At 40.3% G+C, this 19791-nt stretch overlaps 1 protein-coding gene across 18 annotated transcripts in view; it reads right to left on the reverse strand.

Annotated features, from left to right (window-relative positions):
• Positions 1-19791, reverse strand: part of NSUN6 (NOP2/Sun RNA methyltransferase 6) — a 113800-nt gene that overhangs the window by 36606 nt on the left and 57403 nt on the right. For all 18 annotated transcript variants that reach the window (XR_010146814.1, XR_010146815.1, XR_010146813.1 and 15 more), the window contains 2 exons: positions 13948-14067; positions 3700-3844 (listed from right to left, as the gene is read on the reverse strand). Coding sequence is in view for 15 of the 18 variants with exons in the window: in XM_063781448.1 (XP_063637518.1) it covers positions 3700-3844; positions 13948-14067 (265 nt within the window). In the remaining 3 variants the exon portion in view is untranslated. The remainder of the gene's footprint in view (positions 1-3699; positions 3845-13947; positions 14068-19791) is intronic.

Consider the following 19791-nt stretch of genomic DNA (forward strand, 5'->3'; position numbering starts at 1 on the left):
GTTAACAACTGCCTGACCGTCACCTGATGCTTGCCTGACATTCCCGGTTGTGGAGGCTCTCTCCTGCCCTGTTTATGTCTGACTAGCTACCTACTGTAACAAACTAACTTTATTTTGAACAGAAGGTGTGGAATTTTAAGCCTCAGCACACTCTTGAAAATAAGGGAGATTGTGGTGGTGAGCAATTAAGAGGAGGCTGGGAGCTCCATGAGAAGAATCAGCTAAACCAAAGACTGGAGAAGTTTATGAGAGAATCAAGGTATGAGACAGTGAGAAGAGCCTTCTGGGCTGGGAAAAACCTCAAAGACTATTCAGAAAGATTACCTATGCAAAGGATCTCATATTCATTGGATCAGATGGTGGGGCAACTTATGTCCCAGGGCACTGTTGAAAAGAATAAAGCAATCAATCTGCAATTAGTGGAGGGTAACAGTGCTCTGTAATGCCAACTGAAGCACACAGTTTAACACAAAGAGCAGGGAAAGAGACAAAGTGAGCCCTGCGAAAACTAAAACCACTGTAATCCCAGGAGTACTATGCCCATGTCAAAAAAGCTGCTGAGAAGTGACATCTCAGCTGCACATGCTGAAGGAATACAGTTTACTAAAATAGTGGAGCCATGACACTAAACAAATAAGCAAACTATCACAACAAGCCTGGGGAGGAGGTGAATTAGCATTCAAGTTGTTAGGATGTATTTGTCAGGCCTCTGAGACAAAGCTCAGCCATTATAACCCCTCTGACCTGCACATACACATCCAGATAGCCTGCAGGAGCCAAGAAGTCTGGAGCAGTCAAAGAAAAACCACAGCCAAAAACCACAGCCAGTTCCTGCCTTAACTGATCAACTAAAATTATAATATTTTATTATTGTGACGTGTCCCTGCCCTACCTTGGCTGATCAATCAACTTTGTGACATTCTTCTTCTGGACAATAAGTCTTATGATCTCTCCACCATGGATCTTGTAACCCCCTCCTCTGCTAACAATAGATAACCACCTTTTACCGTAATTTGCCATTACCTACCCAACTCCTATAAGGCAACCCCTTCCTTATCTCCCTTTGCTGACTCCCTTTTCGGACTCAGCCCACCTGCACCCAGGTGAATTAAAAGCTTTGTTGCTCACACAAAGCCTGTTTGGTGGTCTCTTCACACGGACGCGGCTGACAGTATTACCTAAAATGTCCAGTTTTCAGCCGAAAAAAGAATATGAGATATGCAAAGAAAAAGGAAAATGTGACCCACTGGTAGGGGAGAAAAAGCAGCCAAAAAAGTTAACTTTGAGAGAGTTTACCTGCCAGACTTAGCAGGCAAAAACTTTAAAGCAGCCAATAAAAATATGTTCAAAGAATTAAAGGAAAGGAAAACATGCTTAAAAATGTAAAGGGAGATATGGTCGTCACGTTTCATCAAATAAAGAATATCAATAGAGGGAAATTTTTAAAAAAGGATATCAAGATGTTGAAAGTACAATTCTTAAAAATTCCACTAGAGGGGCTCAACCAGAGTTAAGCCCACAGAAAAAAATGAGCATACTTGAAGACAGATGAATATAGATTATGTAATCTTGTAACTGAGTGCTTGCATTTTTCTAAGAAAAAAGGAATGAATTGCTATTTTAAAAATTATTTTCTGTTCTCTTCTCCCCTTTCCCTATTCCCTGTTTGTTTCCTACTTAGCCCTTCAGAAACGCAAATTTAACCTTTTACACACTTTCCCCTCACCAGACATTCCCTGCAGGGCAAGTTCTTCTAACTAAGCCTCCAAGACAGATCTCTCCTAGAGAACTGACAGTCTATTTGCAGACCAAACCATACTGGCCAGCGAACTTTCACCTCCAGGGGGTGGTCTTGAAATTTCCACCCTCTAGGGGTTGCCACTCTTGTGGGGAGTAGGGGGCACTTTCACCCACCAGGAGGACATATCGAAATCATGCCTGCTTGGCCACTTTTACAACTTATTCCTGCCCAGGAAGGTGCCAATTAAACTGTGTTAGATTAGGCACAAGCTAGCAGTGGGAGCCCTGCCCTCGTTCACTTCCCCCCTTACCTTATAAAAGTTTCCGCTTTCTGCTCCAAAGGTGAAGCAGCACATATAAACGCAGGATGCTGTATGCCTCATTCCCTAAGCTAGCTTTGGAAGAAACCATTTTCCTTGTACCAGACCTTATTCTTGTTAATCAGACTCTAAATGTGGCATGCAGCTAATCAGGTTTTTGGTTACAATCTGAAGGTCAGAGAGATACAAAAATGAAGACAAATGACCACAAACTTCAGAGAAACTTGTGACATTATTAAGACAACTTAGGCATTATTAACACAACTTAGGTAGTCCCAAAAGCAAAGCAAGAAAAAAAGGTAATATTCAAAAAATTATGGCTGAAAATGACCCACATTTGATGAAAAGCAATGTACACATCCAAAAAGAACAACTAGCTCTGAGGTGGACAAATGCAAAAAGATCCACAACCAGATACATCATCATAAAAATGTTGAAAGTCAAAAGCAAAGAGAAAATGTTAAAGGAAGCAAGAGAAAAACAACTTGCCATGTACTAGGGAACTATAAAAGATTAGCAGTTGATTGTTAATCAGGAACAATGGAGCCCCAAAGATGGTAACATGACATATTCAGAGTACAGAAAGGAAAAAAAAAAAACCCATCAACCAAGAATTTAATACTCAGTAAAACTATCTCTCAAAAATAAAGACCTATTTCAAAATAGGTCTTTCAAAAATAGAGACCTATTAAAAAAAAAAAAGAAGGACCTAACAGACATACAAATAGCCAACAAGTTTATGAAAGAATGCCCAATATCGCTAATCATCAGGAAAATGCAAATCAAAACAATGAGATGTCACCTCACCCCAGTTAAAATGGCCATCATTAAAAAAACACACACACAAAATAATATATGCTGGCAAGGATGCAGAGAAAACCAAACTCTTTTACACTGTTGGTAGGAATGTAAATTAGTACAGCCATTATGTAAAATGGTATGGAGGTTCTTCAAAAGTAAATAGAACTACCAAATTACCCAGCAATCCAACTACTGGGTATATAGACAAAGGAATTGAAATCAGCAGGTCAAAGAGATACCTGCACTCTCATTTCACTGCAGCATTAGTCCCAACAGTCAAGATATGGAATCCACCAAGAAATGAATGAATAAAGAAAATGTGGTACATATACACGATGGAATACCATTCAGCCTTTAAAACAAAAAGAAATTATGTTGTTTGCAACAAAATAGATGAACCTGGAAGATATCATATTATGCTAAGTGAAATAAGCCAGGCAGTGAAGGACAAATATTACATGATCTCACTTAAGTGGGGAATCTAAAAAAGTCAAACTCATAAAAAGAATAGTGGTTACCAGAGGCTGGGGGAGGAGGGAGGACCAAGGAATGGGAGACACTGTTCAAAGGGTACAAAGTTTCAGATGGACGGGAGTAAGTTTTTGAGGTCTACTGCACAGCATGGTGACTATACTAATGTATTTTGTATTTCAAAGCTGCTATGAGAGTAAATTTCAAATTACCACAAGACAAGGATAAGTACAGTGATGGATATGTTAATTAGCTTGTTTTAATCATTCCACATTGTATACAAAATTATATACATGTCAAAACATCACACTGTATGCCACAAATATATGATCAGTCAATTAAAAATAAGAAAATCAAAATAGCTCACCTTCTGTGTCCTCCACCATATCAAGTTTAACCGCCTTTGTTCCATCAAAACAAAATGCCCTGATGGAATTCAGCCCTAACAATAAGGCATTCTGTTTGATTTTTTCTACTTTGTTGAAGATTTTATCCAGTGCTATAACTTCTCCCTAAAAAGTAACAAAACACACACACGCAGAAAAAAAGAAAGAAAATTATAAATCCGAAGCAGTCATAAAAATAATGAGAAAAACATGAAAAATTATGGTCTTTTCCACCATACTCCCATCCCTAATTTAAAACCTCTATCCATTAACCAAATGTATGTGTCCGGAATTTATTCCTTCTGGTGGGTTCTTGGTCTCGCTGACCTCAAGAATAAAGCCGCAGACCCTTGCGATGAGTGTTACAGTTCTTAAAGACGTTGTGTCCGGAGCTTGTTCCTTCAGATGTTCAGATGTGTCTGGAGTTTCTTCCTTCCGGTCGGTTCATGGTCTCCCTGACTTCAGGAGTGAAGCCGCAGACCTTCGCAGTGAGTGTTACACCTCTTAAAGGTGGCGTGCCTGCAGTTGTTTGTTCCTCCGGGTGGGTTTGTGGTCTTGCTAACTTCGGGAGTGAAGCGGCAGACCTTCGCAGTGAGTGTTATAGCTCTTAAAGGTGGCGCGTCCAGAGTTGTTTGTTCCTCCCAGTGGGTTCGTGGTCTCGCTGACTTCAGGAGTGAAGCCGCAGACCTTCGTAGTGAGTGTTACAGCTCACAAACGTAGTGTGGACCCAAAGAATCAGCGGCAGCAAGATTTATCGTGAAGAACGAAAGAACAAAGTTTCCACTATGTGGAAGGGGACCCTAGTGGCTTGCAGCTACTGGCTCTGGTGGCCAGCTTTTATTCCCTTATTTGGCCCCGCCCACATCCTGCCTATTGGTCCATTTTACAGAGCGCTGATTGGTCCATTTTACACAGTGCTGATTGGTGCATTTACAATCCTTTAGCTAGACACTGAGCACTGATTGGTGCGTTTACAATCCTCTAGCTCGACAGAAAGGTTCTCCAAGTCCCCACTCGACCCAGGAAGTCCAGTTGGCTTCACCTCTCACGTATATCCAATTCACATTAAATACTTATGGCTTTCCATTAAGAAAATACACATTCTTGCCAGAAAAATAATCTTATAATAACTAGCTACTTTTAATCAACAAAACTCAAAACCAAAAGTATTTGCAATCTTCGAAAGAAACTTAAAAACATCCACTGGAGGCAAACATTAAAAATCACCAATTTGATGTGCCTTGTTCACCTCTGGAAGAACATGAGCTAATGCTATTAGACGGCGGCCTTAAAGTGCTTTGAGGTGCAAATGAATGTTACTTGTATGACTGGTCATTTTAATATTTCCCAGCTAGCCACATATAATTCCTGTGAACCCTGGCAACCAAAACTGGAAAAATACAAGCCAAAACCTCTGTATAGCATAGCAAAATATTTTGGTGTGGTATAAAACGCAGTTCAAGAAAATTGTATACAGTAACACTTTAAGTCAAAGTCAATAAAGATAAGAGGTCAAAATTTGGGAGGGGCCAAGAGAGCTGAATAGAAACAGCTCCAGTCTGTAGCTCCCAGCGAGACCAATGCAGAAGGTGAGTGATCTCTGCATTTCTAACTGAGGTACCCAGTTCATCTCACTGGGACTGGTTAGGCAGTGGGTGCAACCCACAGACAGCAAGCAGAAGTAGGATGGTGCGTCACTCACCCAGGAAGTGCAAGCAGCTGGGGGGCCTCCCTCCCCCAGCCAAGAGAAGCTGTGAGGAACAAACTGTGCTACCCAGGCTGGGTACTACACTTTTCCCATGGTTTTTGCAATCCACAGATCAGGAGATTCCCTCATGAGCCTACACATGGGCCCTGGGTTTCAAGCACAAAACTGGGCGGCCATTTGGGCAGGCACCGAGCTAGCTGCAGTTTTTTTTTTGTACCCCAGTGGCACCTGGAACCCCAGTAAGAAGAACCATTTACTCCCCTGGAAAGGGGGCTAATGCCAGGGAGCCAAGTAGTCTCACTCAGTAGGTCCCACTGTCACGGAGCCCAGCAAGCTAAGAACCACTGGTTTGAAATTCTCACAGCCAGCACAGCAGTCTGGAGTCAACGTGGGATGACCGAGCTTGGTGGGCATCCGCCATTACTGAGTCTTCAGGAGGCTGTTGTACCTTGGCAGTGCTAAGGAGACTGGGAGGTTTGGACTGGGAAGAATTGACCACAGCGCAGCAAAGCAGTTGTGGCCAGACTGCTTCTCTAGATTCCTCCTCACTGGGCAGGGCATCTCTGAAGGACAGGCAGCAGGCCCACTCAGGGGCTTACAGATAAAACTCTCATTTGCCTGGGACAGAGCACCTGGGGGGAGGGGTGGCTGTGGGCACAGCTTGGGCAGACTTAATCTTTCCAGCCTGCGGGCTCTGAAGAGAGAAGCTGATCCTGACAAGGGGGATTCTCCCAGCACAGTGTACCAGCTCTGCTAAGGGACAGATTGCCTCAAGTGGGTCCCTGATCTCCGTGCCTCCTGTCTAGGAGAGACCACCCAACAGGAGTCGACAGACACATCATGCAGGAGAGTTCCAGCTAGCATCGGGCCAGTGCCCTTTCGGATGAAGCTTCCAGAGGAAGGAGCAGGCAGCAATTTTTGCTGTTCTGCAGCCTCCACTGGTGATACCCGGTCAAACAGGGTCTGGGGTGGACCTCCAGCAAACCGCAGCAGACCTGCAGAAGAGGGGCCTGTTAGTAGAAAAACTAACAAACAGAAAGCAACAACATCAACAAAAAAGACCCCCACAACAATCCCATCCAAAGGTCATCAACCTCAAAGATCAAAGGTATATAAATCCATGAAGATGAGGAAAAAACAGCACAAAAATGCTGAAAATTCCAAAAACCAGAATGCCTCTTCTCCTCTAAATAATCGCAACTCCTCTCCAGCAAGGGCACAAAACTGGACAGGGAATGAGATTGACAAACTGACAGAAGTAGGCTTCTGAAGGTGGGTAATAACAAACTCCTCTGAGCTAAAGGAGCATGTTCTAACCCAATGCAAGGAAGCTAAAAACCTTGATAAAGGGTTACAGGAATGGCTAACTAAAATAACCAGTTTAGAGAGGAATACAAATGACCTGATGGAGCTGAAAAACACAGCACGAGAACTTCTTGAAGCATACACAAGTATCAATAGACAAATTGATGAAGCAGAAGAAAGGATATCAGAGACTGAAGATCACCTTGCTGAAATAAGGCATAAAGACAAGATTAGAGAAAAAAGAATGAAAAGGAGTGAACAAAGCCTACAAGAAATATGCGACTATGTGAAAAGACCAAACCCATGAATGACTGGCATACCTGAAAGTGACAGGGAGAATGGACCAAATTGGAAAACACACTTTAGGATATCATCCAGAAGAACTTCCCCAACCTAGCAAGACAGGCCCAAGTTCAAATTCAGAAAATACAGGGAGCACCACTAAGATACCCCTCAAGAAGAGCAACCCCAAGACACATAATCAGATTTTCAAAGGTTGAAGCAAAGGTTAAGGGCAGCCAGAAAGGAAGGTCAGGTCACCTACAAAGGGAAGCCCATCAGACTAACAGCAGATGTCTCTGCAGAAACCCTACAAGCCAAAATAGAATGGGGGTGAATATTCAACATTCTTAAATAAAAGAATTTTCAACCCAGAATTTCACATCCAGCCAAATTAAGCTCCATAAGCAAAGGAGAAATAAAATCCTTTCCAGGCAAGCAAATGCTGAAGGATTTTGTCACCACCAGTCCACCCTTACAAGAGCTCCTAAAGGAAGCACTAAATATGGAAAGGAAAAACCAGTAACAGCCACTGCAAAAACACATCAAAATATAAAGACCAACGACACTATGAAGAAACTGCATCAACTAACGTGCAAAATAACAAGCTAGCATCATGATGACAGGATCAAATTCACACCTAACAATATTAACTTTAAATGTAAATGACCAAATGCCCCAATTAAAAGATACAGACTGGTAAACTGGATAAAGAGTCAAGACCCATCGGTGTGCTGTATTCGGGAGACCCATCTCATGTGCAAAGACACACACAGGCTCAAAATAAAGGAATGGAGGAATATTTACCAAGTCAATGGAAAGCAAAAAAAAAGTAGGGGTTGCAATCCTAGTCTCTGATAAAACAGACTTTAAACCAACAAAGATCAAAAAAGACAAAGAAGGGCATTACATAATGACAAAAGGGTCAATGCAACAAGAAGAGCTAACTATCCTAAATATATATGCACCCAATACAGGAGCACCCAGATTCATAAAACAAGTTCTTAGAGACCTACAAAGAGACTTAAGACTCCCACGCAATAATAGTGGGAGACTTTAACACCCTACTGTTAATAGTAGATCAATGAGACAGAAAATTAACAAGGGTATTCAGGATGTGAACTCACCTCTGGATCAAGTGGACCTAATAGACATCTACAGAACTCTCTACCCCACATCAACAGAATATACATTATTCTCAGTGCCACATGGCACTTATTCTAAACTCGACCACATAACTGGGAGTAAAACACTCCTCAGCAAATGCAAAAGAATAGAAATCATAACAAACAGTCTCTCAGACCACAGTGCAATCAAATTAGGACTCAGGATTAAGAAACTCACTCAAAACCGCACGACTACATGGACATTGAACAACTTGCTCCTGAATGACTACTGGGTAAATAAAACAATTTAGGCAGAAATAAAGAAGTTATTTGAAACCAATGAGAACAAAGAGACAATGTACCAGAATCTCTGGGACACAGTTAATGCAGTGTTAAGAGGGAAATTTATAGCACTAAATGCCCACATCATCAAGCTGGAAAGATCTGAAATCGACACCCAAACATCACAATTAAAAGAACTAGAGAAGCAAGAGCCAACAAAAGGTAGCAGAAAACAACAAATAACTAGAGCAGAAATGAAGGGGACAGAGACACAAAAAACCCTTCAAAGAATGAATTGAGGAGCTGGTTTTTTGAAAAGATTAACAAAACAGACCATTAGCTAGACTAACACAGAAGAAAACAGAGAAGAATCAAACAGACATAATAAAAAATGATAAAGGGGATGTCACCACTGATCCCAAAGAAATACAAACTGCCATCAGAGAATACTATAAACACCTCCATGCAAATAACCTAGAAAATCTAGAAGAAATGGATAAATTCCTGGACACATACACCCTCCCAAAACTAAATCAGGAAGAAGTCAAATTCCTGAATAGACCAATAACAAGTTCTGAAATTGAGGCGGTAATAGCCTACCAACTAAAAAAAGCCCAGGACCAGATGGATTCACAGCAAAATTCTACCAGAGGTACCAAGAGGAGCTGGCACCATTCCTTCTGAAATGATTCCAAACAATAGAAAATGATTCCTCATTTTATGAGGCCAGCATCATCCTGATACCAAAACCTGGCAGAGACACAACAAAACAAGAGAATTTCAGGACAATATCCCTGATGAATATCGATACAAAAATCCTCAATAAAATATTGGCAAACCAGATCCAGCAGTACATTAAAAAGCTTATCCACCACAATCAAGTCAGCTTCATCCCGGGGATGCAAGGCTGATTCAACACACTCAAATCAAAAAACGTAATCCATCACATAAACAACCAATGACAAAAACCACATGATTATCTCAATAGATACAGAAAAGGCCTTCCATAAAATTCAACATCCCTTCATGTTAAAAACTCTCAATAAACTAGGTATTGATGGAACATCTCAAAATAATGAGAGCTATTTGTGACAAACCCGTAGCCAACATCATACCGAATGGGCAAAAGCTGGAAGCATTCCCTTTGAAAACTGGCATGAGACAAGGATGCCCCCTCTCACCACTCCTATTCAACATAGTATTGGAAGCTCTGGCCAGGCTAATCAGGCAAGAGAAAGAAATAAAGAGTATTCAAATAGGAAGAGAGGAAGTCAAGTTGTCTCTGTTTGCAGATGACATGACTGTATATGTAGAAAACCCCATCGTCTCAGCCCAAAAACTCCTTAAGCTGATAAGCAACTTCAGCAAAGTCTCAGGATAAAAAATCAGTGTGCAAAAAAATCACAAGCATTCCTTTACACCAACAACAGACAAGCAGAGAGCCAAATCATGAGTGAACTCCCATTCACAATTGCTACAAAGAGAATAAAATACCTAGAAATGCAACTTACAAGGGACATGAATTACCCCTTCAAGAAGAACTGCAAACCATTGTTCACGGAAATAAGAGAGGACACAAACAAATGGAAACAAATTCCATGCTCGTGGATAGGAAGAATCAATAACATCAAAATGGCCATAATGCCCAAAGTAATTTATAGATTCAACGGTATTTCCATCAAGCCACGAATGTCTTTCTTAGCAGAATTAGAAAAAAATACTTTAAACTTCATATGGAACCAAAAAAGGGCAAGTATAGCCAAGCCAATCTTAAGCAAAAAGAACAAAGCTGGAGGCATCATGCTACCTGACTCCAAACTATATTACAAGGCTACAGTAGCCAAAACAGCAATGTACTGGTAACAAAACAGACATATAGACCAATGGAACAGAACAGAGACCTCAGAAATAACAACACATATCTACAACCATCAGATCTTTGACAAACCTGACAAAAACAAGCAATGGTGAAAGGATCCCCTATTTAATAAATGGTGCTGGGAAAACTGGCTCTCCATATGCAGAAGACAGAAACTGCACCCCTTCCTTACACAAATATTAACTCGAGATGGATTAAAAACTTAAATGTAAAACCCAAAACCATAAAAACCCTAGAAGAAAACCTAGGCATTACCATTCAGGACACAGGCATAGGCAAGGACTTCATGACTAAATCACCAAAAGCAATGGCAACAAAAGCCAAAATTGACAAATGGGATCTAATTAAACTAAAGAGCTTCTGCACAGCAAAAGAAACTATCATCGGAGTGAACAGGCAACCTACAGATTGGGAGAAAATTTTTGCAATCTACCTATCTGACAAAGGTCTAATATCCAGAATCTACGAAGAACTTAAACAAATTTACAAGAAAAAAAAATCCCATCAAAAAGTGGACGAAGGATATGAACAGACACTTCTCAAAAGACAACATTTATGCTGCCAATAAACATATGAAAAAAAGCTCATCATCACTAGTCATTAGAGAAATGCAAATCAAAACCACAATGAGATACCATCTCACGCCAGTTAGAATGGCGATTAAAAAGTCAGGAAACAACAGATATTGGCAAGGATGTGGAGAAATAGGAGAAATAGCCTTTACACTGTTGGTGGGAGTGTAAATTAGTTCAACCACTGTGGAAGACAGTGTGGCGATTCCTCAAGGATCTAGAACCAGAAATACCATTTGACCCAGCAATCCCATTACTGGGCATATACCCAAAGGATTATAAATCATTCTGCTATAAAAACATATGCACATATATGTTTACCACAGCACTATTTACAATAGCAAAGACTTGGAACCAACCCAAATGCCCATCAATGACAGACTAGATAAAGAAAATGTGGCACATATACACCATGGAATACTAAGCAGCCATAAAAATGAATGAATTCATGTCTTTTGCAGGGACATGGATGAAGCTGGAAGTTATCATTCTCAGCAAACTAACACAGGAACAGAAAACCAAACACCGCATGTTCTCACTCATAAGTGGGAGTTGAACAATGAGAACACATGGACACAGGGAGGGGAACATCACACACGGGGGCCTGTCAAAGGGTTGGAGGTAAGGGGAGGGATAGCATTAGGAAAAATACCTAATGCATGTGGGGCTTAAAACTTAGATAACGGGTTGATAGGTACAGCTAACCATCATGGCACATGTATACCTATGTAACAAACCTGCACATTCTGCAGGTGTATTGCAGAACTTAAAGCACAATTTAAAAAAAAAAAAAAGGGGCCAAAATGTTAAGAATGCATCGTGGGCCAGGCACAGTGGCTCATGCCTGTAATCCCAGCACTTTGGGAGGCCGGGGCAGGCAGATCACTTGAGGCCAGGAGTTTGAAACCATCCTGGCCAACATGGTGAAACCCCATCTCTACTAAAAATACAAAAATTATTCGGGTGTGGTGGCATGCGCCTGTAAGCCCCACTACTTGGGAGACTGAGGCATGAGAATCGCTCAAACCCGGGAGGCGGAGATTGCAGTAAGCCAAGATTGGGCCACGGTGCACTCCAGCCTCAGCGACAGAGCAAGACTCTGAGAAAAAAAAAAAAAAGAAGAAAGAAAGCCTTGTGACATTCATATATTTTAAAACATACTATGAAATGGAATTGCAAATACAGTGAGAATGACTCTTCTATATATTTTCTTGCTTTGTTTTCCCTTTTCTTTTACACTGCCCTTGTATGCCATATGCAGCAATGGCATAGCCTACAATGCAGAAAATTTGTAAATATTCGTCAAATACTACCAGGTTTAGTGATAGACACTTTCTGGGTTTTTTTTGTTTTTTTTTTTTTTGAGACGGAATCTCACTCTGTCACCTATGCTGGAGTGCAGTGGCGCAATCTTGGCTCACTGCAATCTCTGCAGGTTCAAGCGATTCTCCTGCCTCAGCCTCCCAAGTAGCTGGGACTACAGGTGCACGCCACCACGCCCAGCTACTTTTTTTTGTATTTTTAGTAGAGATGGGGTTTCACATGTTGGCCTGGATGGTCTCGATCTCTTAACCTCGTGATCCAATTGTGGCTCAAATATTTCTATTCCGGTTGTTTGTGTCTGCATTGCTGCCCCACTGTGGCTGACTGCCTACATAGCCTCAATTCTTCAACTTTCCATGTATATTCACTCTTCACCAGATAATCCTGCAATACCCAATATGCTGTCACTCTGATGGGATTCAGTCATGTGATTTGTTTTGGCCAATAAATAGGATGACAGTAGATGTCATGTAAGCAGAGGTTTTTTTTAATACCATGAAAAGCACTTGAACAGTTGGACTTGCTCTGCTTTGCTCTCTGCCATCACCAGCCCCCAACTACTGCCCTGTGCTGGGCCAGTCTGCTGGTCCCAGTCAGGGGAGAACTTACACATCGGCCAGAGGCAGGGCATCCCTGTCGTCTCAGCTGAGGCCACTTTAGATGAGCCAACAACCATCCAAGACCAAGTGAATGGGCCCACCCAAGATCATCAGAAACACCCAATTCACCTGCAGCTGACCAGTACATGAGTGAGCCCAGCAGGGATCAGCTGAATCCCATGGACTCCTGAGCCCCCAAAATGTTTAGTTGTAAGCCGCCAAAATTTTGTGTCTTCACACATCATAAAACCAACAGAAAACTGATACACCCATAATATCCAGACTCCCTTTGGAAAGACATTTTTACTAAAAGAGAATCAAATCTCTATGAATAATTACCTTTAAGCAAATACGATAAATATGCCATAATTTAATGGAGAATTAACACTTTCTCAAAGCCGATCATGATCAATCTTTAATCTTCCACATAAAGTGAAAAATGATTTGCATTAAACATCACAACTCCACAAAATCAACTCTTCTTATTTCAGGTGCTTTATTTTAGGCCCTAGTTGTATTTAATGCATTTTTCCTTCAAGAGTTTTTGTTACCACCTTAAATTCTTTTGGGGCAAAGAAGAGTATAAATAAGCAGACAAGTATATCCTCTCTAATGAGTATTACATTCCTCAAAATGTAAACAACAAATATCCTTTTCTCTTTTTTGATTCTCATTCTCAGTATTTAAAAAATATCCTTTTTTATTAGAGATCTTTCTTAGACCAAAATGATAACTTCAAACAGTAAATATTCTATATGTATGTGTATGTTTATGTATTATACAACTATGTTTATATATTTTAACATATACATATTTCACACTTTGATAATATACTGTGAAATTAGTTTTTAATGGCAGAATATATTTTAATAGTTTAAACAACTATGAAATCTTATAAGAATATGAAATAATCTCTAATGTATTAAATTTAATTTCATAACAGATTAAGTCTATAATCATATTAGCAAATTGTAAAATTCAAGACGGTCTTGAGACAGTCTTCATAAATGATCATTGTCTACTGAGCTTAATATGTAGTGACTGACATAACTGAATAGTTTTCATTTTGGCTGAATCTGAACTAAATGAGACTGTGAATGGCTCTATGTTTCAGAAATTACACATTGTGAAATATACACTACTTTGAGAGTGGATTTGCTGTGAAGACAGTCTCACCTGATCATGCATTAGTGCTGCAATATGTGTTGTTTTCCCTCCAGGTGCTGCACACAAGTCTAGAATCTTCTCTCCAGGTTGAGGATTTAGTACATGACTTACTAAGGCAGATGGCAAATTCTATAAGGAAAAAAATATAATCGATTATCAATAATCCTAAAGCATTTTTAATTTGAGAACCAGAGAATATAAAGAACCCTTTGGGGGTAATCCACTACAGTATCCTCACGTCTGCTAAGAGGACAGTTTTTATAAATATACTCAGGTTAGGAAATTCACAATTTCCTAGAATATCCTACAATCTCCCAGGACTTACACACAAACCACCTGCACAAAAATATACATGACACACTTTTCAAGTCAACTGAACTCAATTGCCTTATCAGTATTTTCTGGGTACCAGCAAAAAATAAATAAATAAATAACCCATATTATTTCCTTTTCTGAATCCCAATGGTTCTCAATATTATGGAAGCCAGAGACCTCTAAAATTGCAGGACCACTCTGGATTTTTTTCCCAAAAAATGTACAAAATTTTGGTCTCAGCGGTCACTACTCAACATTTTAGTACAAAAGCATGCCATTTTCATATAGACCTATCATCTGAGAGTACTTCAATCTCAGCATTGTTCACTTTAATAATTTAAACTCCACTTGGGAACACATAAATATTAAATAATTGGTTTCTTCCAGTTAACCAAGAATATAACTTTGCCATTTTGGCCGCCTCGTCATCTAACTCTCATTTAAGATGCCTTGTTTTATGCTGCTAAATCATCCAAAAGGCATGTTTGGGTCCCTGCTTCCACCACATTTCAATAGGAAACGAACTAAAATGCAAAAACAAACAAACAAACAACGACAACAACAAAAAACTTCAAACCCTGGCTGTTTCTGACTGGCACCTAAAAATATATTATGAGGTTATACAACCAAAACGTACCTCATATATAGCAGTAAGTCATATTAAATCATTAATTTGTTATTAGTATCAATTATATAAGGACTACTTACTATAGAATGATAGCCTTGAATAAAACAGATAGAACAGTATCATAAAATAACTCATTTCTAAAATTACTTGGCAAGAAAAACAGTCTTATAAGCATGGAGTTACTTGTTTGGTTATTTTGGAGACAGAGTCTCATTATTTTGCTTAGGCTGGGTTCAAATTTGGGATCCTCACAATTGTGCCTCTTAAAGCTTAAAGGTTTCAATTCATTCCTACCAAAAGACTGAACAATACATCCATTAGTACATCCGCAAGAACTGTGAGATGGCCGGGAGTGCTGGTTCATGCCTGTAACTCCAGCACTTTGGGAGGCCAAAGCGGGAGGATCGCCTGAGGTCAGGAGTTTGAGACCAGCCTGACCAACATGGAGAAACCCCATCTCTACTAAAAATACAACATTAGCTGGGCGTGGTGGCACATGCCTGTAATCCCAGCTACTTAGGAGGCTGAGGCAGGAGAATCACTTGAACCCAGGAGGTGGAGTTTGCAGTGAGCAGAGATAGCGTCACTGCACTCCAGCCTGGGCAATAAGAGCGAAACTCCATCTAAAAATAAATAAATAAATACATATATACATACATACATACAAAAAAACTGTGAGATGGCTGCAACATTCTCAAGGGAATCTAAGATCACCACTTTGAAACAAACTCAGTGGTGAGAAAGCAGTTTCAAACAAGCAAATTTCTTCCTCTGAATATATGAAGCATTAAAATCAATGCAAACAATTTAGGCACCCAAAGAGCTAAGTGTCAGGCCTCTGAGCCCAAGCTAAGCCATAATATCCCCTGTGACCCGAATGTATACATCCAGATGGCCTGAAGCAACTGAAGATCCACAAAAGAAGTGAAATGAGCCTTGACTGATGACATTCCACCATTGTGATGTGTTTCTGCCCCACTCTGATCAATGTACCTTGTAATCTCCCCCACCCTTAAGAAGGTTCTTTGTAATTCTCCCCATCCTTGAGAATGTACTTTGTGAGATCCACCCCTGCCTGCACAACATTGCTCGTAACTCCACCGCCTATCCCAAAACCTATAAGAACTAATGATAATCCCATCACCCTTTGCTGACTCTCTTTTCAGACTCAGCCCGCCTGCACCCAGGTGAAATAAACAGCCTTGTTGCTCACACAAAGCCTGTTTGGTGGTCTCTTCACATGGACACGAGAGACACTAAACACTAAAAATAGCTTAACCTACTATAGTTTATCCAGCAAGCTCTACTTATTTATTTTTATTTTTGAAACAGGATCTGGCTCTGTTACCCAGGCTGTCAGGGTCTCAGACTGTCACCCAGGTTGCAGTGCAGTGGCACAACCACGGCTCACTGATGCCTCAACCACCTGGGCTCAATCAATCCTCCCACCTCAGCCTCCCGAATGGCTGGGACTACAGGCACACATCACCTCACTCAGCTAATTCTTTGTATTTTTTTGTAGAGACACGGTTTCCCCCAAGTTGCCCAGGATGGTCCTGGGCTCAGGTGAGCTGCCCACCTAGGCCTCCCAAAGTGTTGGGATTACAGGAGTGAGCCAGTATACCTGGCAGCAAGTTTTATTTATTACAAAAATATTTAAATTGAACTCCAAGATGAAAACACTAACACACGTTTAAAGTGGCTAAAGATTTGGTGATTCTTTATCTAGAGACAGCTGGCTATGCTTCACTCCTAAAAATGATAACATTAATGTATTGGCCAAAGATTATGTAAGTTTCCATTCAAACATAAGAAATACATTAAGAACTTTCTGATTTGTAATAAGTGAAAAAATATAAAACAGCCCATGTGACGAGGCTTAATTAAATATTCAAATAGCAGGCTTATTTTTTATTTTTGGATATAGAGTCTTGCTCTGTCACACAGGCTGGAGTGCAGTGGTGCAATCAAAGCTCACTGCCACCTTGAACTCTTGGGCTCAAGAAATCCTCCCACATCAGCCTCCAAAGGAGCTAGGACTCAGGCGTGTGCCACCACACCTGGCTAATCTTTAAAATTTTCTGTAGAGATGAGGTAGCACTATAACACTTCTTGGACTTCTGGCTAAGATCAAGCATAGAGATGGGGTTGCAGTATGTTGCCTAGGCTAGTCTCAAACTTCTGGGCTCAAGTTATCCTCCTGCCTTGGCCTCCCAAAGTGCTGGGATTACAGCTGTGAGCCACTGTGCCCGGTGACAGAGTTTTCTTAAAATAATTTACAACTTTCCTTTATAATATTCCTTTACACTGGTTATGCAGTATAATCACCGGGTAAGCTTAGGAAGAAAAGTCTGGGCCTTATCTAGTAAAATCAAGTCAGAATTTCTAACACTGGAGCATCAGTGGTTTCAAAATCACCCTAGGTGATTCTAGTGAGCATGGAGCCATACGCCACTGCTGGACTACACTGATTACCACATAGCTGCACATTAGAATTACCTATGAAAGCTTTCAAACATCTGACCCAGGCTCTAACCCAGACAAAGGAAGGCCGCCACAGGTGGTAGGGCCAGGCAGGAGTATTTATTGAATGCTCCCTAGATTGTCCAACCTCTTTAAATTGTTTACAAGAAATGAGGCAATTAAAAAATTCAGTTTCAGGCACCATTTTTTTCTTCCAGTGAACCAAGAATATAACTTTGAGAACACTTGCTGTATTTAACTGTCAACCCTTTATTAGACAATTAGTTCAACTGAAGGGCATCTAATACTTCTTAATTCTGTGGATTGTGTTTAAGCAATTTAAAAGTTTCCTTTTTGATTTTGGAAAACCAAATGATATAGTACAGTTGTAATTTTAATGACTGTGTACAACACTTCTATTAACTTTACAAAGTATCTTTGGGTAATGTAAGATGCTAAAATTAAAAATTATCTCTTATCACTAGCCCCTCACAATACACCCCACTTACCACTAAAAAGCCCCCATCACAATGTGAAGCTTTTGCATTGGATATTGGAAGCCACAGAGGGTATTGGCTTGGGGGGATAACAGTTTTCCAGGAAGAGGCAAGAGTCATCAAAAACCAAAGCAAAACGAAAAAAAACCCCACAAATTTCCCAAATATTTTTGCATGAGAAAGCATGTAATTATGTCCTCCTGTCCTGTACAATAACTTCAGTAATCACACAGAATGAAAAAAGAGGCCGGTTGTGGTGGCTCATGCCTGTAATCCCAGCACTTTCAGAGGCCTAGGTCAGAGGACCGCTTCAGGCCAGGGGTTCCAGACCAGCCTGGGCAACACAGTGAGACCTCATCTCTATAAAAAAATTAAAAATTGGCTTCACATACTACTGTGTACCTATAGTACCAGCTCCTTGGGAGGCTGAGGCAAGAAGATCACTTGAGCCTGGAAGATCAAGGCTGCAGTGAGCCATTATCCCACCACCACACTCAGCCTGGGAGACAAAGCCTCAATAAAACAAAAAAAGAGAAGAGACTACTACCTGACCGGTGCAGTGGCTCACGCCTGTAATCCCAACACTTTGGGAGGCTGAGGCAGGTGGATCCCCTGAGGTCAGGAGTTTGAGACCACACTGGCCAATATGGTGAAACCCCACCTCTACTAAAAATACAAAAATTAATTGGGTTTGGTGGCACACACCTGTAATCACAGCTACTTAGGAGGCTAAGGCATGAGAATCTCTCAAAACTGGGAGGCGAAGGTTGCAGTGAGTGGAGATCATGCCATTGTACTCCAGCCTGAGTGAAAGAGCAAGACTCCATCTCAAAAAAAAAAAAATATATATATATATGTATATATATATGTATATATATTATACATATACATATGTATATTATGGCAGCTAGTATATTATATATATGTATATATGTATATATATGTATATATATACATATATATACATATATACATATATATACATATATACATATATATACATATATACATATATATACATATATACATATATATATATATATATACATATATACATATATATATATATATATAAAATATACTAGCTGCCAAACTCTTGTGCCTGGTAGACAGATTTCGAAGTGTAACTACTTTGGCCACTCACCTTATGAACTACCTCATCTTCTCAAGTTAACCAGTTATTGAATGTCATTCAAGAAACCGTATCAGTTTTCTTAAGTTATAAACCAGTGCAGGCTTGAGATAATATATATTCAAAGTGCCTAGCACAAAGCCAACTTTAAATCAAAGCTGGCATAGATTCCTAGGAAGAACAAAAAATGTTATCTTGCATGAAGATGCAGCTCATGATTTGAGTATCTTTTTCCCTGTATTTTAAAAGATATTTTGAAACATGCCAAGCAAAATAGAATTTAAGTTCAAAATGAAACTATGTCACAGATTTCTCTGTGGGCCCAGATTTCAAATGGCAGAACTGCAGGAAAGTAGCAAACCAGAATAACACCTGGATTTCAACTTGAACCCTTTGTTTCAAGGAACCGAGTGTTTCAGTGTATGTTCAGCTCCCTTTAACCTCAAAGCTCCTTACTGAGATGTGGCATGAGTAATTTTCCTCTCTAGTGAGGAAAACCAAGTGGCTGGGCTAAGACATAACAGTTATGAGCAGAACTAGGAGCAGGAAACAGGGCACTAGAGCTGAGGTTCCCTATATTGCTGCTGGATGAGTTTTGGGGTTTAGGGTGAAGAAACACTTTATTCCCCAAACCAGCTGGATTAGCAGCTCTTATTTTTTTATTTATAAAAGGAAATAAGGCTGGGTCTGGTGGCTCATGCCTGTAATCCCAGGACTTCGGGAAGCTGAGGCGGCCAGACCACCAGGTCAGGAGTTCGAGACCAACCTGGCCAAGATGGTCCCCATCTCTACTAAAAATACAAAAATTAGCTGGGCAT

The sequence above is a fragment of the Pan troglodytes genome, chromosome 8 (assembly GCF_028858775.2).
Source record: "Pan troglodytes isolate AG18354 chromosome 8, NHGRI_mPanTro3-v2.0_pri, whole genome shotgun sequence".
Taxonomy (NCBI): domain Eukaryota; kingdom Metazoa; phylum Chordata; class Mammalia; order Primates; family Hominidae; genus Pan; species Pan troglodytes.